The following is a 26,067-nucleotide window of genomic DNA, read 5'->3' as shown; positions in this document are numbered from 1 at the left end:
AGCCGGAGTACCCGGAGGGAACCCACGCAGTCACGGGGAGAACATGCAAACTCCACACAGAAAGATCCCGAGCCTGGGATCGAACCCAGGACCTTCTTATTGTGAGGCACATGCACTCAATTAAGGGAAAATGTGAATTCTGACATGACATTCTAAAGCAGAGCATCCCACAATGCTTGAAGCAAACACAATTATATTTAGGCAAGTTAATTACCTGAATTGTGTGGTAGCATGCATTAGTGCTGTGGACACTGACGAGCTGCGGGTCACTGAAGGGAAAATATTAATTCTGACAAGACATTTTTAGCCAGAGCATGCCAAAAACGATCTGTAGGATACTTCAATGTTAAATAGTCTTGTAGCTTGCATAAGTGATGACGATACTTGCGAGCTGTGGTACACTGAAGGGACAATATGCATTCAGACATAGCAATCTGAAGCAGAGCATGCTAGAAATGCTGGAAACAAGCACAATTATGTTCAGACAAGTTATAAGTCTAAGTTGTGTCTAAATGTTACTGGAATCTTCTTCCCCTCCTCCATGATCCCCCACAGGTGCCAAACTGTGTTTAGGTGTGGAGGAGACATTTTTGTCCACGCCATCATCTTCATTATGTTGAAAGTCTGTCGTGCTGCCCAGCTTTTGCTTCACGATGCCACAGTACCTTTTGAAACTTCCCTCAATGAACCGCAGCTCCCTAGTGCTGGCAGCACTCATGCAGCCTCATAAACATCTTGCTACTCACTTGTATTGCTAGATATTAATGATTGTGTGTGGACTCATATTCAGTGGTTAGTAAATGGATACTGCTATATGAGCTGTACATTGACTACTGTAACGTATACTTTCTACTGTATTGTTCCTGGAGAAGATGTACTGTCATAAAAATCCTATCACAACTCCTAAAAAACCCAATAACAACTTTATATGTTTTAAATTGCTCAATGAATAGTTTGAATACATGTTTTTGTATTAGATTGTGTCTTTTAAATGGTCAAAACATGGTAACGGCCTCATTGTACCTGCTCTTCAGTCAGTCTCCCAGCCGGACTTTGCACAGTCTCCTCCCCTTCAAACACACAAAAAAACAAAGAAAAACAACGAAAGTTCCTTTGGCGAGTGCAGGTAACAAATGTTTGGTGGGTGGTCTCATGTTTCTTTGTGTGGCTGCGCTCCCCCAGCAGTGACTGAATCATCTGGTCCACAACAACACAACAAAGGTCAGCAACGGAATAGCGAAGTGGAAAGAATTGAAAAGCTAACAAATTCATCTCACCTCTCCAAACAACGTTGGAACTTTGGTTGTCATTGTAAGGATTACGCCCAAATGCCTTCCTCGTCGTCCTGTTGTTGGACGAGAAGCATTGGGGGGAGAAATCAACAAGAATCATTATCATACTGCAAATCTGATATGGCATGATGTGACACCTGTACAGAAATACTCTAGTTATAACTGATTTAGAGAGGGAGCATGCTGTTATCTCTCTAACTCTCATAATAATTTGGCGTGCATGGGAAAGCTATTCTATCAGAACTATTTTCCAAATGCTCTCTCCTTGACCACATGGGCATTTATCTGCAAGTGTATTGCACAACACAGCAGCAACACAATCAATGTTGGAATACTGTTAGGGGAAAACTGCTCAGTAAGCATTAATATCGCTGATGAGTGGATTATACACAACAGTCCGACAGATACCTCACATTATGTCTGCACCAGAGCTGGGCAAATATTTGGACTCAGAGACCACATTGAGAGATTCTGGGGGGCCAATGTGTATGTGTGTATAAATTATATGTACACAGTTAGCTGTAAAAATCTGCTGTACAGTACGTGTGTTTGGGTCCCTTTTTTTAAGAACACTAATACCAAAAGTCACAATGTCCGATAGAGTTCTAAAAAAGTTATGACAGACCACCTGAAAAAAACCTGTATGGAATTTTAGTTTTTTACTGAATGGGACACCCAAATTGAAAGAAAGTGGGATTTACAATATTAACTACGAACAATAAAACACTGAATATTAACAACATATGAACATCGCTCCTCTTTTACTTCTCAGACCAGCTCCTCGATTGACATCTTTTACAATCAAACAAAACACAACAAAAACGTAACAAACAGCAAAATATGAATGCAAAGTGTAACAAACACCTACAGTATGATATATTATCAATTTTATGCGGAAATTTGTTGTAAAAATCTGCTTCTGCATCTGTTTTTGGGGCTGGCTGCTCTGAAAACAAACCCTGCCCACTGTGCTATGTTCCTTGTCTGAGCTGTTGTGACGTAGATTACCGTAATAACTCCTATAATACCCGAAAGCGCAATATCAACCATTGAAATACTTTCTACAGTTCAAGACTTACGGTCATTTAAAAGCAGCACTGCACATCATAATGGCGGCTACAATTTTGATGTTAAAGGTCTAAAAAAATTATGTAGAACGTCCGGCGGGCCGGACTGAACATTTTCATGGGCCACATGTGGCCCGTAGGCCGTATTATTCCCAGGTCTGGTCTACACTAACAGCTGAGTAGTAGTATTTTAAAGAGCATGCAAAGCTAGACAAACTTTTTTTTGGAGTTAATAAAAACCACCTCAGGAAGTTGCCATCAGCCATAACTGTTAATGACAATGTTTTTTGTCCTGATGATAATCAGAGACCGCGGTTGTTATTTTTTATTTATAAGGAGTAAGAGAAGCCAATGCAACTTTTGTTAGCAAAGATGTATGGCTGCTCGAGCTGTACTACCATGTTACGTTATGACCATGAAAGGTAAAAATCTGACCAAAATTGTTATTATTATTGGTTATATTTGTAACAATCTTGTAAGATCAAAATGTCAGATACTTTTGTTTATATATTCATCTCACACATAGACAGCAGTGTCACGTGCACCAGAAAAAACAACTGCACTCTTCTGACGTTCACAATATAATTGCTGTGCCTTACATCCTGTATGACTGAAAAATAAGACACCTGAAAAATACAGCGCATCCGGAAAGTATCCAGCACTTCACTTTTCCACATTTTGTTTTTTTACAGCCTTATTCCAAAATGGAATGACTTATTTTTTGTCCTTAAAATTCTACAGACAATACCCCATAACGACAATGTGAAAAGTTTTTCTTTTAATTTTACTAATGTATTCAAAATTGAAAAATACTTTTTTTTTTAAATCACATGAAGATAAGTATTCACAGCCTTTGCTTAATATTTTGTTGATACACTTTTGGAAGCAACTACAGCCTCAAGTATTTTTGAATACGATGCCACCAGCTTGGCACATCTATCTTTGGGCAGTTTCACCCATTCTTCTTTGCAGAACCTCTCAAACTAGATCAGGTTGGGTGGGAAGCGTTGGTTTTCATCCAGGATGTGTCTGTGCATTGCTGCATTCATCGTTCTGTCAATCCTGACTAGTCTCCCACTTCCTGCTGCTGAAAAACATCCCCACACCATGATGCTGCCACCACCATGCTTAACTGTAGGGATGGTATTGGCCTGGTGATGAGCGGTGCCTGGTTTCCTCCAACGTCTGGCATTCACGCCAAAGAGTTAGTCTTTGTTTCATCAGACCACATAATTTTGTTTCTCATGGTCTGAGAGTCTTTCAGGTGCAAACTTTTTACTAAGAAATGACTTCCTTATGAATCGGTGACAAAGGGCAGCCTTGGCGGAGTCCAACCCTCACTGGAAACGTGTCCGACTTACTGCCGGCAATGCGGACCAAGCTCTGGCACTGATCATACAGGGAGCGGACTGCCACAATCAGACAGTCCGATACCCCATACTCTCTGAGCACTCCCCACAGGACTTCCCGAGGGACACGGTCGAATGCCTTCTCCCTGCCCTTTGTCACCGATTCTGTTCATAATTTTTATGGACAGAATTCCTAGGCGCAGTCAAGGCGTTGAGGGGATCTGGTTTGGTGGCTGCAGGATTAGGTCTCTGCTTTTTGCAGATGATGTGGTCCTGATGGCTTCATCTGGCCAGGATCTTCAGCTCTCACTGGATCGGTTCGCAGCCGAGTGTGAAGCGACTGGGATGAGAATCAGCACCTCCAAGTTCTCGCCCGGAAAAGGGTGGAGTGCCATCTCCGGGTTGGGGAGGAGATCTTGCCCCAAGTGGAGGAGTTCAAGTACCTCGGAGTCTTGTTCACGAGTGAGGGAAGAGTGGATCGTGAGATCGACAGGTGGATCGGTGCGGCGTCTTCAGTAATGCGGACGCTGTATCGATCCGTTGTGGTGAAGAAGGAGCTGAGTCGGAAGGCAAAGCTCTCAATTTACCGGTCGATCTACGTTCCCATCCTCACCTATGGTCATGAGCTTTGGGTTATGACCAAAAGGAGAAGATCACGGGTACAAGCGGCCGAAATGAGTTTCCTCCGCCGGGTGGCGGGGCTCTCCCTTAGAGATAGGATGAGAAGCTCTGCCATCCGGGGGGAGCTCAAAGTAAAGCCACTGCTCCTCCACATCGAGAGGAGCCAGTTGAGGTGGTTCGGGCATCTGGTCAGGATGCCACCCGAGCGCCTCCCTAGGGAGGTGTTTAGGGCACGTCCGACCGGTAGGAGGCCGCGGGGAAGACCCAGGTCACTTTGGGAAGACTATGTCTCCCGGCTGGCCTGGGAACGCCTCGGGGTCCCACAGGAAGAGCTGGACGAAGTGGCTGGGGAGAGGGAAGTCTGGGCTTCCCTGCTTAGGCTGCTGCCCCCGCGACCCGACCTCGGATAAGCGGAAGAAGATGGATGGATGGATGGATGGATGGATGACTTCCTTATGGCCACTCTACCATACAGGCCTGACTGGTGGATTACTGCAGAGATGGTTGTCTATTCCTCCACAGAGGAATGCTGTAGCTCTGACAGAGTGACCATCGGGTTCTTGGTCACCTCCCTGACTAGACTATGATGAATGCAGCAATGTAAACAGAGATCCTGGATGAAAACCAACGCTTCCGATCCAATCTGATGTAGCTTGAGAGGTGCTGCAAAGAGGAATGAGTGAAACTGCCCAAAGATAGGTGTGCCAAACTTGTGGCATTATATTCAAAAATACTTGAGGCTGTAATTACTGACAAAGGTGCATCAACAAAGTATTGAGCAAAGGCTGTGAATACTTATGTACATCTGATTTTTTTAGTTTTTAATTTTAATTTAGTTTACAAAATAAAAACATTTAAACTTTTCACATTGTCATTATGGGGTATTGTGTGTATCCATTTTGTAATAAGACTGTAACATAACAAAACATGGAAACAGTGAAGCGCTGTAGCTTACATATTAACTGTGATCATTTGCACTTGAAGAAACAATACCTTGCAATCCAATTACACTTTCACTTGCAATTTCTTTCCTATTTTAAAAATTGCACTTTTGAGACTTTGAAGGAAATTTAAGCTGTCCTAAATTTTTTATAATGAAGCAAACAACAAAGTACATTTGTATTTTGAATTGAGACATTTTCTATATTTAAGTGTATATTGAATCGAATCGTGATTAATCAATTCAGAACTTAAAATTTCGTGGTAATTGTTTTGTACACCAAGTGGCCACAATTCATTAGGTTTTAGCTCATGACGCAGTAAATTGAATGATGCGGACACAATTGTTATGGGATACTTTCGCATACGTTTCTGCCTTAGAGACTTTGTATGTGTAAGTAATACGCAAATATAATTATTTCAAACTTGTTTATATTAACAATTGTGTTGTTTTAGACTGCAAACATTTTTTTTAATTAAGTGCACTTACTACGAATATTTAGTTTGTGTGCTATTAGCTGTTTTGTAGCTGCAGCTCCTACTAGCCTATAGCCGAGCATGTTTACCTTTTGTAAATGACTGACAAGAAAAGACCAACCTTGTGCGCTTTTTGGAGGATATTTAGATGCTAACTTGCTGTCCAGCTTTGTACAGCAGCGCTTTCAGATGCAAGCTAATATAATCCAATATTTGTTTTGTTTTTTGCGACATCTGATATTAATGTCGGATCAGAACACCTCTAATTATTAGTACTTATTTAGCTAACTGAGAGGGACAAACCATTATATTGTTAGAAGTCAGATTCCCCACACAGGTAGACAAGCACTTAATAAGACAATTCATATGAGAGACATCTAACCTGGTCCGGGGAAGGGCGGTGGCCAGCGTGTGGGGGTCCTCGGCCCGGCCCTCCACGATGATGAGGCGACGGGTGGCGTGGATGCTGGCCGTGGTGTGGGGCCTGGGGGTGCTGGGGATGTTGGGGATGCTGGGGATGCTGAGGGTGCTGGGGATGCGGATGTTGAGGGTGAGGCCCCTGTTGAGGAGGCCCATGTGGATGCTGAGGATGCTGGGGGTGCTGGGGATGCGGGTGCTGTGGCGGAGGATGCCCGTGCGGGTGCTGCGGAGGATGCTGGAGGTGCTGTTGGTGTGGATGTTGGGGCTGTGGGGGGCGTGGATGCTGTTGATGCTGTGGGTGCTGGGGAGGCGGTTGAGGGTGCTGCTGCGGGTGTTGACTGTGAGGGTACTGAAGTTGTGGCTGCTGTGGGTGAGGGTGCTGCGGGGTGGTCTGTGGGTGCTGCGGGTGCTGCATGTGAGGGCCGTGTGCGTACGAGACCTGCTGGCCATGGGGCGGGTGGGGGTATTGGGTCTGAGGCTGAGGGGCCTGGGGCTGGGCGTGGTGTGGACCATGGAGGTGGTATTGTTCATCCTCATAGTTGTCAGCGATCAGCTTCATTCTGCTTTGAGTCTGTGGGATAAGTGTGTAAGTATTAGTATTACATGAGTGAAAGCATTTCATTGTGTTGCAGTACTGACGTGCTGTTTAAGTTGATGCATCAGTTTGTCTCGCTCCCTCTTGAGGGCCATCACCTCCTCCTGGGTCTTCTTCTTGTTGGAGGCAGACAGTTCCAGCAGTGCAATATTAGCATCTTTCTCACTGATGGCAGCCAGCAGAGCTTGTTGTCTGAAAAAGTGCATCATATTCGTCATAAAGACATTTCTATAGTATTTATTAGGGCTGCGAATCTTTGGGTGTCCCACGATTCGATTCAATATCGATTCTTGGGGTTACGATTCGATTCAAAATCTTTTTTTTTTTTCCCGATTCAACGCGATTCTCGATTCAAAAACGATATTTTCCCGATTCAAAACGATTCTCTATTCATTCAATACATAGGATTTCAGCAGGATCTACCCCAGTCTGCTGACATGCAAGCAGAGTAGTAGATTTTTAAGTTTTTTATCAACTGATTGCAATAATGTAAATTTGTTTTAACTATTAAATGAACCAAAAATATGACTTATTTTATCTTTGTGAAAATATTGGACAGTGTGTTGTCAAGCTTATGAGATGCGATGCAAGTGTAAGACACTGTGACACTATTGTTCTTTTTAAAAAAAAATTATAAATGTCTATATGTCAATGAGGGATTTTTAATCACTGCTATGTTGAAATTGTAACTAATATTGATACTGTTGTTGATAATATTCATTTTTGTTTCACTACTTTTGGTTTGTTCTGTGTCGTGTTTGTGTGTCCACTCAATTGCTCTGTTTATTGCAGTTCTGAGTGTTGCTAGGTTGGGTTTGGTTTTGGAATTGGATTGCATTGTTATGGTATTGATGTGTATTGTTTTGTTGGATTGATTAATTTAAAAATAAATAAATAAATAAATAAATAGATTTTTTAAAAATGAGAATCGATTCTGAATCGCAAAACGTGAGAATCGCGATTCGAATTCGAATCGATTTTTACCCTCACCCCTAGTATTTATAGTCCTTGACAGGGTCTTCGGTGAGCTGAAGCCTAACCCAGCTATCTTTTGGTGAAAATCACCAAAGACTGGTCACTGGTAAATCCAAGGATACAAACAAACACATTCTTACTTACATTAACACCTATGGACACTTTGGCAGCTAACTGTCTATCAGTTGTCCAGTAAAATATACCACTTTGAGGAAGATGTATTTCATGTGGCATGTCTTCCAAAGCATTTTCACCACAACCCACAGGGGGCGCAACAATAGTCGTTTAAAACCCCGGCCGAGTCATACCAAAGACTATAAAAATGGGACCCATTGTCTCCCTGCTTGGCACTCAGCATCAAGGGTTGGAATTGGAGGTTAAATCACCAAAATGATTCCCGAGCGCGGCCACCACTACTGCTCACTGCTCCCCTCACCTCCCAGGGGGTGGAACAAGGGGATGGGTCAAATGCAATCCAATCCAATCCACTTTATTTGTATAGCACATTTAAACAACAGAAATGTTTCCAAAGTGCTGCACAACAATATTAAAAACAAGATTCAAATACTATCCTTAGCTCCACCAATGACTAAATAAAAACAAAAAATAAATAAATATAAAACCAATATAAAAACAATAAAAAAAAAAAAAAGATTAAAAACGATTTTAAAGGGTGAAACCGATTAAAACAATGAATAGAAATCAAAAAAGTGGGTCTTAAGACGAGACTTAAAACAATCCACTGTGGGAGCAGTTCGAACATGGAGGGGAAGCGTGTTCCAGAGCTTAGGGCCGACCACAGAGAAGGCCCTGTCTCCCCTGGTTTTAAGTCTCGTCTTGGGCATCACAAGCTGGAGCTGGCTCTCGGACCTCAGAGCGCGCGCAGGAGTGTAAATTTGGATGAGGTCCGAGATATAATGAGGTGCCAGTCCATGTAAAGCTTTAAAAGCAAACAGCAAGGTTTTAAAATCAATTCTAAAATGAACAGGGAGCCAGTGCAAACTCTCAAGAATTGGGGTTATATGCTCGCGTTTCCTGGCCCCTGTTAAAAGTCGTGCTGCCGCGTTCTGGACTAACTGCAACCGGGAGAGAGCTTTTTGGCTAATGCCAGCATAAAGTGCATTGCAGTAGTCCAGGCGACTTGAAATAAATGCATGCACGACTTGTTCAAAAAGGTTAAAAGATAAAAACGGTTTTACCTATGCTAAAAGACGAAGATGATAAAAACACGATTTTAAAACGCCATTGACTTGTTTGTCATGTTTAAAATCGCTGCCTATAGTGACGCCAAGGCTGGTGACTTTGGGACGCACATCATTTTGCAATGGTCCCGAGTTAGTGAGAGCTGGACCAAAACCTAAAATTTAAGTTTTTCCCTCATTCATTATTAAAAACTTCTGGGCTAACCAAGCCTTGACGTCGCATAGACAGTTTAGAAGGGGTGTAAGGGGGCCGTGGCCTTTTGAAATCGGCATATAAATTTGGCAATCATCTGCATAAAAGTGATAAGACACTCCATGCCTCTTAAAAATCTCTCCAAGAGGGAGGAGATATAGAGCGAACATGATGGGGCCTAGAATAGATCCCTGGGGGACACCACAGTAAAGCGGAGCAGAAGAAAGGTGGCGTCCCCCAGCCTGACAAAGAAGGACCTCTCTGACAGGTAGGATCTGAACCACTCCAATGCAGTCCCCCTGACACCCACAGTCTCTCAGGCGGTCTAAAAGAATTGTGTGGTCGACTGTGTCAAAGGCAGCTGTGAGATCTAAAAGCACTAAAATGGCAGAGCTGCCAGAATCAGACATTAAAAGCAAGTCATTAAAAACCTTTATAAGTGCAGATTCAGTACTGTGCAAAGCTTTGTATCCAGACTGAAATGGATCTAAAGTGCTATTTTCATCTTAAAAAGGCTGCAGTTGTGCCAAAACACGTCTCCAAAATGTTTGACACAAAAGGTAATTTAGAAAAGGGCCGATCATTTGACAAATTTGTAGGATCAAGACCTGTTTTTTTGATCAAAGGCTCAACAACAGCTCCTTTACAAAAAGAGGGCACACTGCCAGAAATTAAGCTACTGTTGATGATGTCCCTAACAGACAAGTCAATAGAGTCCCAGACTTCTTTAAAAAAGCAAGGGGGGACTGGGTCTGTGGGACAAGACAAGGGTTTTAGTTTGTCAACTATTCCTGTAAGCGCAGGCATGGACACAGGCTCAAACTGACAAAACACAGCCGAGCACTGAGTGCCCACATTGAAACTCAATGGAGGAGGAGATAGATTTGCCCGAATAGAAGCAACCTTGTCGTTAAAAAAGGAGATGCATTTTTCACAAGTTTCACTTGTCATCTCCAGTGAAGTGGCTGGATTCGGATTAAGAACAGAACTAATAGATTTAAAAAGAACATGTGGCTTGCTGACACTATTTGAAATGAAGTCTGACATATATTTTGTTTTCTCAGCTTTAATCACACTTTGATAATTCCGACAGCTTTCTTTTAGAATTTGATAAGAGACCTCCAAATGATCCCCTTTCGACCTACGCTCCGCCCTTTGTCACTCACGCAGAGGGTGATTTCACCACACCTTGTGTGTGTGTGACTATCAGTGGTACTTTAACTTTAAACACTGACTGACAGTACAAAGAAAGGCAAGATTGCTAGTGTTTCGATCGGGGTTTAAGGATGCTGAGTCTGATACCGATCATTCATGAGTGAGATCAGCGATACCGATCACATAAACTTGTAAATGTATTTATATTAAGTGCTATTGACAGTGTAACAATATCAACACGACATTTAAACAAGTTCCTTATTAAATTTTATTACATACAATTGTTTGAGCAAAACAACGTCAATAGAACACAATAACCAAACAAAAGTAAAAACTACCACTCATTTAAATGATTTAGTTTTCAACATTAAAGTCCTCTTCTCACGTGTACACCTGGTCGCGACACATCAGAAAAGCACAACAGCTCTTGTTACATACATTATACTCTCTTTAACTCTTATTAATCTACTTGATAATTTCATGATAAAAACGCGCACTTTCTGCTGTAACGTGATTTGTCCTAACTTATAAAAACTTTAGTGAGCATTTATTTCTTGTCTCGTTTCAAGCTAGCCTAGCGGCTATTTTGGTGATTAGCATGGCTTTCACCTGCTGCTTGCTTTCTCTGTGTTTTGATTTTTTGCCTTCAGTGATAATATTACTTGTAGGAAATGCTGTTTATTTGCCGCTATGGTGGTCATGATTATTAACTAGGAGAGCAGCTCCACACTGTGTATGGACATACAGTTAGTTAGCTGTCAGCCGGGGACCAAAAATAAAGTATCAGCCAGAGTGGATCGGCTTTTGTGATTACAGAAATTGGCGAATACTGATTGGTTCCCGATCGATCAGTGCATCCCTTAAGATCCATCCATCCATCCATTTTCTACCGCTTATCCCTTTCGGGGTCACGGGGGCTGCTGGAGCCTATCTCAGCTGCATTCGGGCGGAAGGCGGGGTACAAGTCGCCACCTCATCACAGGGCCAACACAGATAGACAGACAACATTCACACTCACATTCACATACTAGGGCCAATTTTAGTGTTGCCATTCAACCTATCCCCAGGTGCATGTCCTTGGAGGTGGGAGGAAGACGGAGTACCAGGAGGGAACCCACGCAATCACGGGGAGAACATGCAAACTCCACACAGAAAGATCCCGAGCGCAGGATCGAACCCGGGAATCCCTTAAGATTGCACTTTAAATTTATTTGCAGGTCATAACTGAATCCTGATCAATCAATCACTTTGATACTTAACATGTGCACACCTGCCTAAACCCCAAAATTGATTAAGGGCCTACATAATGCTGACAAAGTGTACAAACAGTGGACGCTACATCTGCACTGATGTTTCTCCAGCCATCCCAAAGACACAGCCAGAGGTGTGCATGAATTGAATTACTCACTTCATCTCTAAAATCTCCTCCAGTTGTTTCCTTCGCTCTTGCCTCATGTTGGTCAGGTGACTGTCCCGCTCTTGCAGGGACTGCTGCGTGGACGAGAGACGCTGCTTGGTGGAATCCAGCTCCTGCCTCGTCCTCTCCAGGGTGTTCATCAGCTCCTCTAGCTGAGTGACAGATGGGTTTAAGCAACGGTGGACCGCGCTGCAGCGAGGATATGTTGAAACCCACCTTCGAATGATGGCCGCCGTCCAAAGAGCTGTCTTTACGTGCGTCCTGTCCCAAGCCTTTCTTGTCCCCTTGGGGTCCTAGTTTGATGTTCTGGCCCTTCTTGGTCTGCTCTTTGCCTCCTTGTCTGTGAAAGCACACATCCTTAAGCTAAACATCCCAAATCAACCATTCATCTGCCAAGAAGTACGTCCTTGGGGTGTTTAAAAAAGGTAAGGCGATGTCATACCAAACCATGAAGCACAACCAAGCAGTGTAACGTTTAGGCACATTTGAAATACAGTTAGTTCTTGAATGGTGCCAGTCATGAAAACTGATGACCTCATGTTAATATGTTAATCATGTGAAAAGACTTACATTAAGTTAGAGCAGCAGAGTTAGAACGGTGATGAAAGGGGGTAAGGATGCTACATACCTGGGAGCCAGACTGCAGACGAGGGGAGGGAATGGTAGAAGAGAAGAAGGGGTGACAGGACAAGTAGAAAAGACATTGGAAGCCAGGAATACAATGAAAAAAAATTAAAGACAAGACATTAAAACCAGAACATAATCACATAAAAGAGAAAACACACCCAAGTCATGTTTCCACCAAGCAGTATCAGTTTGTATCAGCGTATCTTCAACCAAGGGTAAGAACAGAACTAAACTCTTCTACCAAACCACAGATTTGTTCATTTTAAATCAGCAAAACCATGTCAAAAGTTGAAATATACATAAATATATTATTAAATGTGTCTTCCAATGTGATACTAATATCAGAGCCTTGTAATGTAATATGTACAATATATACCGTATTTCGGTAATTTTAATCCTTGCCGTAACCAATTTATCGGCGCAATTATTTCTGTTTCCATAGCAGCACACTTCCAACTTCTGGCAACAACTGTGTCGTACTTCCTGAAACAAAGGTGTGTGCGCCTTCTAATCATGGCATATTCAACGAAAAAACAACGAAACGAGTATTTTTGGACAAACGAGGATTCACATTTTGAAGCTAAATATACAGAGGATGAACTGCTGCTTCTCGAAGCTAACACGAAGGAAGGGTGTGATGTTGGAGCAGACGGAGGCTGATAGAATGATGTGAAAGCAACTCAAATCTGCAAATGAGGAATTTGAAACCAAGCTATTTCGACATAAATGGAGTGCTTACCCAAATAAAGCAGGAAAAACGTCCGTGATCATGCAGCACGTCATGCGTGTATCATGACAGACAGAATATGCTGTCTGGCTAGCTAATACTTTACAGATACTGTTTATGTTTTTTAGTCAGTACAGATTGGTGTCCTATTGTAGTGTGTTGTGCATTACAAACTTAAACGCTTTTCGTGCTGACATAGAAGCTAACTTATCTCTTGCCAAAGTTATCTTTTACGGCTAATACCGTAGCAAGCCAATGTGTTAGTACGCTCGAAAAAGAGTTCCTCATTGTTTGCTCTTACATTAACAATATCGCTACAGCTTGGTTATTATACAGGTTACGGAATGTAAATTAATTATTATTGACGGTTTTTGAATGCATTTTTAAAGTGAATTAGAGGTAAAATAGATTGCTCCCATTAGCTGCATTGCTAGCCACCGAGAACGAGACAATTTTTACATGTTAGAATGCAAAAAAAAAAAACACACTTTTTGTCTTCTTGTCTCTCATAATGATTGTGAACGATTAGCAAAATGTAATAAAAAAGTGCAGTTCCCCCTTTAAATGCCCGCTTGCTACTACAGTAGAGGCTGGTGATTCATTTACATGAAACAGCCCTCCAAAACTGGCTTATGTAATTGGGCAGTTCAAAAGTTTTTTGGTTGTTTTTTTAAGTTTGCTTTCTTGATACTTTTGGACTGGAGAATGTCACAAACAAAGTTATTAAGACACCAAAGAACTGTTTTAAATTTAACATCCATATTGTGTATATAGCTATATAGTCCTAATTCATTTTTTGCACTATTTTAACATTTTCTATTCCATGTCTGATACAAAGAAGGAGCTGCTTTTAATCTTTTTGTACATGCGTATGTTGACAATGAAAGGCATTGTTTTGTAATTGTGTAAAAATTCCTCCACTTAATTACTGTGGTTAGTTTCTGGAAATGTTAGCGTACCTCTTGACTGGTTATGGATCATCTATTTTGGTAACTTCTGACAGTGGAAACAACAACAAATGTGAACTCAGCTGTATTACTTGGTGGAAAAGGGGTTTAAGTTCATAGTCAAACAACACTGAGGACTGAATCTGCGCCAGTATCAGCGCCCGGCCAATGCAGGGTGCAATTTTCCCTGAAAACCCTGAACCTTGAGCATCTGCTGCCAAGCCCGAGGATGGCAGACATGCAGTCAGACAGGCAGAGTTCAGCCGGGTCAAAGAAGAGGGAAAGAAGGGTTAGGGAGCAGAGAAAGGGAAGTCAACAAGCGAGCCAGACGGGAGGAGCTGGGCAGAAGAGAACCAGTTAGGGATGCAGCACCCCCCACATTTGAGTCAGGACCACACATACAAGAGTACCCCACTCACTGAGCAACCTGGATCTGGATATTCATGCAGGCCACTGAGCCGAGCATTGCCCTTTATGTCTGCTAGGGCAAGCTCGGCAGGACAATGATGGGGGTAATAAGGGAGGTGGGCAGCACATGGTGAAGAGAGTGGGTGATGTTACTGGGGCAGAAGGGTCAGGGGAATGAAACAGGGATGCATGCTTGAGTCGGGAGGGGCCTCAGCGCTACACAATCCAAAACAACCACCACATCACATTAAACATGCATGCACATGTGTAAAACATTTTTTTACCATAAATAACTCACACTTCAAACACACTCTGATGCGTTTGCTGTACCACTATTGCTCATTTGCTGAAGCATAAACACGATCATTCCACAAAAGCACACAGAAACGAGTAACATGCAAGTGTGCGTGTCACAATGGGGCTCTTATAAAAGTATATTTTACAAGCTTTTTGGTGAAATTTAAGTTGATAAATACAGTGGTACCTCGGGATACGAACAGTCTCTCCACTAATTGTTATGTTATTGTTATCTGCTGACAAAAGTATCGGGACACCTCCTCATTGTTGTCACACAGGAAGGGAAAATGGAAGAAAACGTCGCCTCATTTTTGCAGCAATGACATCTTTTGGGAAAAGGTTGCTATTTACAAGGCGTTCTTGTTCATCCGAAACGTCAAGTTCTTTTACAACTCTTCTAAGGACACAATTATTCAGAAGGTATTGGTATGATTAAGAAGTAAGATTCATGGGGAACTAAAATCTTGTGAGGTTTGTCCCAAAACTTTGATGTTGTCATGAAACTCATTAAAAGGTAATCAGTAATATTTGGAGTACAATAAACATGCCGTTCTCATTGGCCAATTTATTAGATTGAAACTAATACATTTTCAGTAGAAAGCTAGTTCAAGCTGTAAAGCAAACACATTCAGTGTTTCCCATATATTCATGTCTTTGTGGCAGCCCGTCCTTGCTCATTGACACATTCTAACGCACCTAGGGCCTCATGTATTAAACGTGCGTATGCACAAAAACCTTGCATACACCCTTTTCATGGCAAAGTTGAGATGTATCAAGAATAAACTGAACATGGAAATGTGCGGCGCCTCGCGCCAACTTCATGGCTTGCGTATGCACATTTCTACATGCTTTAAGTGATGCAGGGTAACTATTTGAATACATTTTACTCCTTAGAATCAATGATGTACACATCAGAGACATATGAACAATCAACACACCTCCGTGTGTGCAATTATGCAAATTGATATATAGGTAAAGTTGTAAAAAAAAAACATATTACATTACTGGCATGTTAGCCAAGTCCCATACAATGCAGCTGAACAGGCCGGAATTAAAGTGCAATTTGAAGCGACAAACTGTTTTCCCTAATGTAATCGAAGCTACCGACCGCACACACATTGATGAGCTTCAAGCACACCTGTGAAGTGAAAACCCTTTCAGGGGACTACCTCTTGAAGCTCATCGAGAGAATGCCAAGAGTGTGCAAAGCAGTAATCAGAGCAAACGGTGGCTATTTTGAAGAAACTAGAATATAAAACATGTTTCCAGTTATTTTACCTTTTTTTGTTGAGTACATAACTCCACATGTGTTCATTCATAGTTTTGATGCCTTCAGTGACAATCTACAATGTAAATAGTCATGAAAATAAAGAAAACGCATTGAATGAGAAGTTGTGTCCAAACTTTTGGCCTGTACTGTATATGGTCAAAAGTTCCAAGATAGGTACATATCAGTCAAGTCTGACAACCACCTGTTCTTATCGTGAATCCAGTATTTAACGGTGCTAGGAACAGACAGCTATGTATTTCCTGCCATGTCGTACGTGCAGGGTATCTTTGTTTAATAGCTCTGCGATATCACTACACTATCAATGTAAATGCAGGAATGAGCCGAGCTTGATATACATAGTATGGTAACTCCCCCATATCGGAGTCTGGTTCCTCATTGTGTCAAGTGTCCTAGCATTACCAACTATCAGATGGTCAGAGAGCGATTTGAAGATGGTCTGTAAAACATCATCTGCGCAAAAGTTTGACCAAAAAAAACACTATTACATGTTATTTAGACCACAAGGAAGTGTTTTAAATGTAGAAAAAAATATCATAATATGACCCCTTTAAAGGGCCCGCTTGCTACTACAGTAGAGGGGATTCATTTACATGAGACATTTCTCCAAAACCGGCTGCTCTTAACAGGGCTTTAAGAGGGTTTTGGCTGGGTAACAGTTTGAATAAATGTTTCAAACAATTACTCCTCGTAGTGATTGATGTACACATCAGGGACCTATGAAAAATCAACACACCCTCATCAACAGGAAATATTTTAATTCGATCATGTGATGCGCAAATGCAATGAAGCAACATTGTAGCGATGTGTCCTGGTTCAACATATGATTCTTACGCTCAACGTAACATCATGATTGGGAACAGACTACAAGCTGGCATTGTTTGCAATGCGTGGCTTCTTGGTGGGTACATTTATTTATGTAATTGTCCGAATATTAATTCCTACAATGCACATTGAGCATATGTGCCCCCCAAATGTTATCTCCCTTCTTTGCAGCATCTCTACGGGTCAGTGGTTAAACTTGTTGCTGTTTGTTCTGGTTAAACTACATCTTAAGATCTTTCAAACAAGCCCCTGATTGTCTCTGTGTGCAAATAATATTGATGTTAAAAAGCCGTGTGTAAAGTGTGAAATACTAAACTGCACCTTTCCCCCGGCGCATACTTGCTAACTTGCAACAGTAGTGCAATAGAGAACATTTTTACACTCCAGCTGTAAAATGTTTCTTTTTTGCCATCTTTATTATTATATGTGTGTTTTCTGACTGTGCGGAGTGAAAAATCTTGGGCACTTGGCTAATTGAAATATAATTTGCAAATTAAAATGGGAACATGGACAGGGAGTGGCCAACATGTACTCTCAATTCCACATTGATTGGGATGTACAGAAGGAATGTGCATGATTTATTGCGTGCACACTTTAAAACATCTGAATTTGTTTGTGCGTACAAAGTTTTCTGGAATTGAACGTACACCATTTTTAGTAGGAAATCTACATAACTCTTAATACATGAAGCCCCTGGTCTGCCAAAGAATAAGAAGATGGCGCAGGAGGGATCAGTGTTGCCAATTTAGCAGCGTTGTTGCTCTGTTTGGTGAGAATTCTCACCCCACTGAATACACTTGTTCAAAAAAGCGACTAATATAGTTAAGAGTCTGACAAGAAAATACGTACGGCTCTTCTCGATGAGTTGCGAGAGCTGCTGTGGGCCCCTCCCTCACCTTAAAGCACTCACAGGCAGCTTCGTCCTATTTGTTTAGCGACAGCATTTGTAACATACTGTATATATATATATATGCATGTGTATATATATGCATGTGTATATATATATATATATATACAGTATATATATATATATATATATATATATATATATATATATATATATTATACTGTGTGTTCAGTTCATTTATTTATTTAATAAAAAATCAAACAAAGGAATAAAATAATAAATCAATCAACATCAGATTAAAGTAAAATATGAATGAAAAGGAGCAGAAAGAAGTTAAAAACGTATACTTGTATATGTACAGGTAAAAGCCAGTAAATTAGAATATTTTGAAAAACTTGATTTATTTCAGTAATTGCATTCAAAAGGTGTAACTTGTACATTATATTTATTCATTGCACACAGACTGATGCATTCAAATGTTTATTTCATTTAATTTTGATGATTTGAAGTGGCAACAAATGAAAATCCAAAATTCCGTGTGTCACAAAATTAGAATATTACTTAAGGCGAATACAAAAAAGGGATTTTTAGAAATGTTGGCCAACTGAAAAGTATGAAAATGAAAAATATGAGCATGTACAATACTCAATACTTGGTTGGAGCTCCTTTTGCCTCAATTACTGCGTTAATGCGGCGTGGCATGGAGTCGATGAGTTTCTGGCACTGCTCAGGTGTTATGAGAGCCCAGGTTGCTCTGATAGTGGCCTTCAACTCTTCTGCGTTTTTGGGTCTGGCATTCTGCATCTTCCTTTTCACAATACCCCACAGATTTTCTATGGGGCTAAGGTCAGGGGAGTTGGCGGGCCAATTTAGAACAGAAATACCATGGTCCGTAAACCAGGCACGGGTAGATTTTGCGCTGTGTGCAGGCGCCAAGTCCTGTTGGAACTTGAAATCTCCATCTCCATAGAGCAGGTCAGCAGCAGGAAGCATGAATTGCTCTAAAACTTGCTGGTAGACGGCTGCGTTGACCCTGGATCTCAGGAAACAGAGTGGACCGACACCAGCAGATGACATGGCACCCCAAACCATCACCCAACCATGCAAATTTTGCATTTCCTTTGGAAATCGAGGTCCCAGAGTCTGGAGGAAGACAGGAGAGGCACAGGATCCACGTTGCCTGAAGTCTAGTGTAAAGTTTCCACCATCAGTGATGGTTTGGAGTGCCATGTCATCTGCTGGTGTCGGTCCACTCTGTTTCCTGAGATCCAGGGTCAACGCAGCCGTCTACCAGCAAGTTTTAGAGCACTTCATGCTTCCTGCTGCTGACCTGCTCTATGGAGATGGAGATTTCAAGTTCCAACAGGACTTGGCGCCTGCACACAGCGCAAAATCTACCCGTGCCTGGTTTACGGACCATGGTATTTCTGTTCTAAATTGGCCCGCCAACTCCCCTGACCTTAGCCCCATAGAAAATCTGTGGGGTATTGTGAAAAGGAAGATGCAGAATGCCAGACCCAAAAACGCAGAAGAGTTGAAGGCCACTATCAGAGCAACCTGGGCTCTCATAACACCTGAGCAGTGCCAGAAACTCATCGACTCCATGCCACGCCGCATTAACGCAGTAATTGAGGCAAAAGGAGCTCCAACCAAGTATTGAGTATTGTACATGCTCATATTTTTCATTTTCATACTTTTCAGTTGGCCAACATTTCTAAAAATCCCTTTTTTGTATTAGCCTTAAGTAATATTCTAATTTTGTGACACACGGAATTTTGGATTTTCATTTGTTGCCACTTCAAATCATCAAAATTAAATGAAATAAACATTTGAATGCATCAGTCTGTGTGCAATGAATAAATATAATGTACAAGTTACACCTTTTGAATGCAATTACTGAAATAAATCAAGTTTTTCAAAATATTCTAATTTACTGGCTTTTACCTGTATATATGCGTGTGTATATATATATATACACACATATATACATACACACCTATATATACACACATATACACACACATATATATATATATATATATATATATATATATATATATATATATATATATATATATATATACATATACATATACAAATATACATATATACATCTACATATATAAAAACACACACACATATATATATATATGTATATACATATATATATATACATACATACATATACATACATACATATATATACATACATATATGTATGTATATATATATATATATATATATATATATATATATATATATATATATATATATATATATATATATATATATATATATATATATATATATATACCTTCTCATTCAATGCGTTTTCTTTATTTTCATGACTATTTACATTGTAGATTGTCACTGAAGGCATCAAAACTATGAATGAACACATGTGGAGTTATGTACTTAACAAAAAAAGGTGAAATAACTGAAAACATGTTTTATATTCTAGTTTTGGGGACGGCATGGCGAGGTTGGGAGAGTGGCCGTGCCAGCAACCTGAGGGTTCCTGGTTCGATCCCCACCTTCTACCAACGTTGTCATGTCCGTTGTGTCCTTGAGCAAGACACTTCACCCTTGCTCGTCGTGGGTCGTGGTTAGGGCCTTGCATGGCAGCTCCCGCCATCAGTGTGTGAATGGGTGTGTCAATGGGTGAATGTGGAAATAGTGTCAAAGCGCTTTGAGTACATTGAAGGTAGAAAAGCGCTATACAAGTATAACCCATTTACCATTTACTTAAATTTTTTCAAAACAGCCACCCTTTGCTCTGATTACCATTTTGCACACTCTTGGCATTCTCTCGATGAGCTTCAAGAGGTAGTCACCTGAAATGTTTTTCACTTCACAGGTGTGCTTGAAGCTAAGTCATGAAAATAAAGAAAACACATTGAATGAGGAGAAGGTGTGTACTGTATATGTTTTGATTTTCTTGCTTAAGACTCCCTTTTTGCAAATGTGCCAATTATGCAAATTTGACAATTATGTTGTTACACCCTCCCCACCAGTAAGAAATAGTTTGCACTCCTGAAGGAAACACTGAAGTTGTGGGGAGAAAAACACAAATGCAGGGATGTTTGCGTCACGTGACCGTGGACATCGACTCTGACACAAAGATCCGCCGATCACAGACCACCGAGCTCGAGTGCCAGGGCAGGGCACTCACTTTCCCAGGAAGTCCCACACCATGCCCCCTATCTGCGGGGGGGCGGCGGACACAGCGGGGAGCGGGTCAGGGGGGGCTCTGCCACCCGGACGAGGGGTAGGGCGAAAGGCAGAGGAAGGAAGGGGGCTGAGACGGATCAATCGGACGGTGGGAAGGATGATGATGATGGTGTGGTGAAGGGTGGTGGAAGATGAAGCAAGGGAGAGGTCATTGAGGAGGCAGAAAAGGGAGCAGAGAAAGGAGGTAAGAATGGCAAAGAAGAAGACTTTGTTAATCCACTCACTAACAACTACATGAAGTGTGTGAGATGTTGACTCTTTTGCTCTTCAATAAAAACAACACTATTAAACATCATTTGTACAACCAATCAATGAGTACGCAAGAGACAAAAGTACATACTTGACATACAGCTTGTAAAGCAACAGGATGAAATAAGGAGCACAGAACTAACAATACACTCACTTCCCACTTTGTTAGGTAAGAATTAGGGATGTGACAATATGAAAATTACAAATCACGGTTATTGTCGCCAAAATGATCACGGTTATCATTACTTTCACAGTATCGTTGAATGTGCTCAAAAATTACTCATACACACTTATAACCAAGCTTTATTTAAAACATTTCATAATATAAATAAACAGCCACACTATACTTAATTGGCAGAAGACATGTTATATAATAATATTGCTCTGGCTACTTAAGAGACATATTTTTTTGAGTGTTTAAATATGTTTCTCTTCTTCCATTTTAATTTGTAAAAGTCTTTGTGTCTTTTAATGATAACGAAAAAAACGTGTGTTAAGTGCTGTACGCCCGGTTTGTATGACGTCATGCAAATTCACGTCTTGTTGTCATATTGCTTCCAGTATCAATCGATCTCTCTATCTAGTAGAGCACCGCCTGTAAGTTTAATGTGAACAATTTAATATCTTAGTTGCTCAGACAGTAATGTAATTGTATAAGTTTAGATTAAGGAATGCTGTTTTTAAATAGCGAAAAAAGGTAGCTTAATCCTCCAATAAATTAGCAGTGCCACCGGTCCATCAGTGTTACCAAAAAATACCGCATTAATTATGTATCAACGCAGACTAATCACCCAATTTATTTTGACTGCACATGCTCCTTTACGTTTTTTGAATTGGGGGTTAAATAACCAAAATGATTCCCGAGCGCAGTAACCGCTGCTGCTCACTGCTCCCCTCACCTCCCAGGGGGTGGAACAAGGGGATGGGTCAATTGCAGAGGGTAATTTCACCACACCTCGTGTGGTACTTTAACTTTAACCCAGTGCTTTTTAATGATTTTCTGTTACACCCTCCCCAGGAAGAAGCAAATATTTTGCACCCCTCCACTCTCAGCTATAAAGGGTATCATTTGTCTATAAATAGTATCATTTGTTGGGGCGGTATAGCTCGGTTGGTAGAGTGGCCGTGCCAGCAACTTGAGGGTTGCAGGTTCGATCCCCGCTTCCGCCATCCTAGTCACTGCCGTTGTGTCCTTGGGCAAGACACTTTACCCCCCTGCTCCCATTACCACCCACACTGGTTTAAATGTAACTTAGATATTGGGTTTCACTATGTAAAGCGCTTTGAGTCACCAGAGAAAAAGCGCTATATAAATATAACTCACTTCACTTCACTTCACGTCTAAACATTTTTTATAATTAAACCTCTGCACAACATTGCATCCTTGTAAAAATAAAAAAAGAAGAAAAAAAAGAAGGAAATAGAAAAATGAATATATACTAGAATGACTATTATCAAAGTTATTTCGTTTGTAACAGAAAATATTTAAAGTACATTAATTTGCCTGAAATCCAAAACAATAATATTTATTTAAACTATAAAAAATGTTTTTGACCAACTTGAGCCATTTGATACTGAAAATTCAAATTAAATTAACTCAAAATATAACAATAAATTCAAATTAAACAGAAAACCTAACTCAGGAGCATAATATATAAAACACTTTAAGCTACAAAACCAAAATGAATAAAACAATTTGTGATTATTTATTAAATCAAAAAAGGGAGTTAAGAATAATGACTAGATGAGCACATTTTATAGTGCACAGCTTTTCAAAGTGAGGTTTGAAGCATGATGCTGTATGATACTGATAAAGCATGTCCCCGGTGTCACACGCCCTTGGCACCGCAAATTTGAGAAGAACTGCGTTAACCACGTATGGAACTTGAGGTAATACTGTGAACAAGTTTTAAGCAAATAAATAATGTGAATTTAGGAAAAACATTTTTTTAAATGTCCATGCAAGACATTTTCACATTAAGTTTGTTTCAAAGGTTTAGGCAATTTTTTTCCAGAAATTAAAATGCAAGCAAGTCATTTACTGTGATTAATCGTGATTCATTACAATCTGATTTTGAAAAGTAATCAAAAAAGGTTCAAGAGGAACACTGCTAGGGCCTCAAAAAAGTGAAAAGGTAAAACAAAATGGGCTCTTTGGAATAGGGACACAAATTCAAACACATAGGGGATGATTAACATGTCCATTAAGACATACCACAGATATTAGAGGCATTTTAACTGAAAAAGAGAGTGCCTTGTTTTTTTTTGCAATTTTGTTAAAAACAGCACTAATTATATTTATCATTATTCTGTTGTTGGAATTAATACATTTAGATTCATTTTACTGTGTTACTTCTTACATAAATTATAATTTCAATAATGTATTAATGATTATATTATTTACTATTTATTTAAATTAGAATTAAATTGAGTATCATATATCTAGCAATTATTAATGTATTATTTTAAATGTATCCATTACTGTACACTGTCCAGTGTGTCTATACATTTTATTTGATTTGTTTCTCTATTTTTGATTCCAGAATAATGTATATATTATTACACATTAGCTTCCCCCCGGAATATGTGTCCAATAATAGAAAGTGAATCGGTAAAAAATACAATAAAATGGAAGAAAGATACAAAAAAACGTATTCCTACTCGTTTTCAGACATGTCCAATTGTGCACGTCAAAACGTGTGATATTCTTTAATGCAACTCAAAAGAAGCCATTACCATGCTGACTACAACCACAATCAAAATATATTGTTAAAGGGGAACTGCATTTTTTTATTCTATTTTGCCTATCATTCACAATCCTTATGGAATACAAACACCTCCATAAGGTTTTATATACGCGCTGTAAGTATATATGTAAAGGAGTTATGATAACACGTAATATTTTTGTATTTTGCTCATTTTAGGCATACGGCGGCACATTAATTTCACAAATGCATCACAACGTTCGCTTTTTCCTTCAACATTACTGATTACTACTCACTTCAGCAAACATAATTAAATACCACTTACAGTACAATTTCTGCTGTCACTAGGATGTTCAGATGAAGAATAACCATAATCCTTGCGAAGAAAAAAGGGGGCTGGCACCAAGCGCAGACCAAGCGACTTCATGTCTTTCTCGCCATCTCCAAGTCTAAAAATTTGATGCCAAAGTTGACCAATTTATCGAGTTATGTCCTCTTCCTTGTTCTACCAAGGTGAGAGGCATTATTTATGATCTAAAATAAACTTTCACGAGCTCCGAGGCAAGAAAGCAGCTCACCAGCCGATGATGTACACATAGCCACACAAGCAAGTTACCTCCCTCTGATCACGGCGCTGCTATAAATAGTGTATAAATCTGCGTTAGCGCTTATAATAACAATATAAATAATACTTGGCTAATATTCAAGTCATAAAATGTGTAAATGGAGTATTGTTGGCCCTTTTTGGATGCGTTTTAAAGGGATTCATGGGTGGAATAGAGGAGCTCCCATTGGCTCCATTGTAAGCCGACTTTTATTTACAATTAGTTAAGAGTTACAATGCATTTAAAACAGGGGTGTCAAACGTACAGCCCGCAGGCTGAACAGGTTTTATCCGGCCAGCAGGATGAGTTTGCTAAGTATTAAAATGAGCCAAAATGTTTTGAATGAAAGAAACTGCTGTTCTAAATGTGTCCACTAGATGTTGTAATAGCAATTCTTTGTATCTTTGTAGATTATGCTACAATGTAAAAAAAAATAAACCCCATGATGTTAGTGCACCAGTGGAGGAAAATTAGCAAACTAAATAAATAGCATACTGTAATTTGATTTTGATATTATTTTATCTTGATAGATTTAAAATTAACACCAAAGAGTTGACTGATGAACATTATCACATAATTTACTAAGAAAGTATAAATAACGACAAATAAAGATAGAATACTATTAACCGCAACATGCAAGTGTAAAAAAAAACCCAACAACATTATGATTTGTACATTTTCAAAATGTGCTTGTTCTATTTTTAAACAAAGAAAACAATCTGAAGTTGTCTTTATTTTTAAGTTACCATGCCGTGATTTCACCAGTTCGATCTAAAATGAGTTTGACACCCCTGATTTAAAAAAATACATTTGTTGTTTTGTTTCTCATAATGATTGTGAATGATAGGCAAAATTCCAAAAAAGTGCTGTTCTTCTTTAAAAGCATATTTGTTCATAAGACTCTTGAAACTAACTAAATAAAAGTTAGTTTCCCTTTCTGAACTAAATAACAGCACACAATTTCAACCCAGTACCGCTACAACCACACAATATACTGAGTGTAAAATTGAATTAATCTTACCTTTCCAAATCGGCGATTTTCTTGTCTTTGTCATTTTTCTCGGTCTCCACTTCCCGCAGGATGTCCAGGAGCCTCTCCACCTCCATCTGAGCCTTGCTGGCCTCGTCCTTGTAGAAGCTCACCTCCTTCTCCAGCAGCTTCACCCGGTCCACGTAGTCCGGGTTCCCTCTGGGGCCCGACTGATGCTCCACCTCGTGGGCTTTCTGCATCCACACACACAAAACACATACAAAGACGGACTCAGTGTGACACAAAACTCTTTTACGTTACTTATATAAGCTTATCCGCTTGCTTTACTGCCATCCGCCTGAATGAAAGACAGACTAAATAAGACACGGGCATCACTAGTGACACACGCTCATTTGCTTTATCGCAGCAATATAGCTCAATTTAACGTCCTTATGAGATTCACTTTTCACAAACAAACACATACACGGTATGAACAGTGCGTTTGTGTATTAACAAGCACACAAATGCAAACAAGGTCAATGCCGCATGACTGTCAACAACAGACACGAGTGCAGCCACACGTCGACACGGTGCAAGAAAACAGCCTCGGCCAAACCACTGCAGTGACGGCCGACCACA

General features: G+C 40.2%; 1 protein-coding gene across 5 annotated transcripts in view; it reads right to left on the bottom strand.

The window, feature by feature from the left end:
- Positions 1-1,050: 1,050 nt before the first annotated feature.
- erc2 (ELKS/RAB6-interacting/CAST family member 2) overlaps positions 1,051-26,067 on the bottom strand; it is an 87,065-nt gene continuing 62,048 nt past the window's right edge. For 4 of the 5 annotated variants that reach the window (XM_061932553.2, XM_061932555.2, XM_061932554.2 and 1 more), the window contains 8 exons: positions 25,480-25,682; positions 20,841-20,966; positions 11,919-12,042; positions 11,694-11,854; positions 6,805-6,952; positions 6,128-6,736; positions 1,278-1,345; positions 1,051-1,197 (listed from right to left, as the gene is read on the bottom strand). In XM_061932553.2, coding sequence (XP_061788537.2) covers positions 1,319-1,345; positions 6,128-6,736; positions 6,805-6,952; positions 11,694-11,854; positions 11,919-12,042; positions 20,841-20,966; positions 25,480-25,682 — 1,398 coding nt within the window. In that variant the 3' untranslated portion in view covers positions 1,051-1,197; positions 1,278-1,318. The remainder of the gene's footprint in view (positions 1,198-1,277; positions 1,346-6,127; positions 6,737-6,804; positions 6,953-11,693; positions 11,855-11,918; positions 12,043-20,840; positions 20,967-25,479; positions 25,683-26,067) is intronic. The other variant, XM_061932557.2, reaches the window with a different exon arrangement.

Source organism: Nerophis lumbriciformis, linkage group LG38 (genome assembly GCF_033978685.3).
Source record: "Nerophis lumbriciformis linkage group LG38, RoL_Nlum_v2.1, whole genome shotgun sequence".
Classification (NCBI taxonomy): Eukaryota; Metazoa; Chordata; class Actinopteri; order Syngnathiformes; family Syngnathidae; genus Nerophis; species Nerophis lumbriciformis.
The sequence above is the reverse complement of the archived record's forward strand: the minus strand, read 5'-3'. Positions and strand labels throughout refer to the sequence as shown.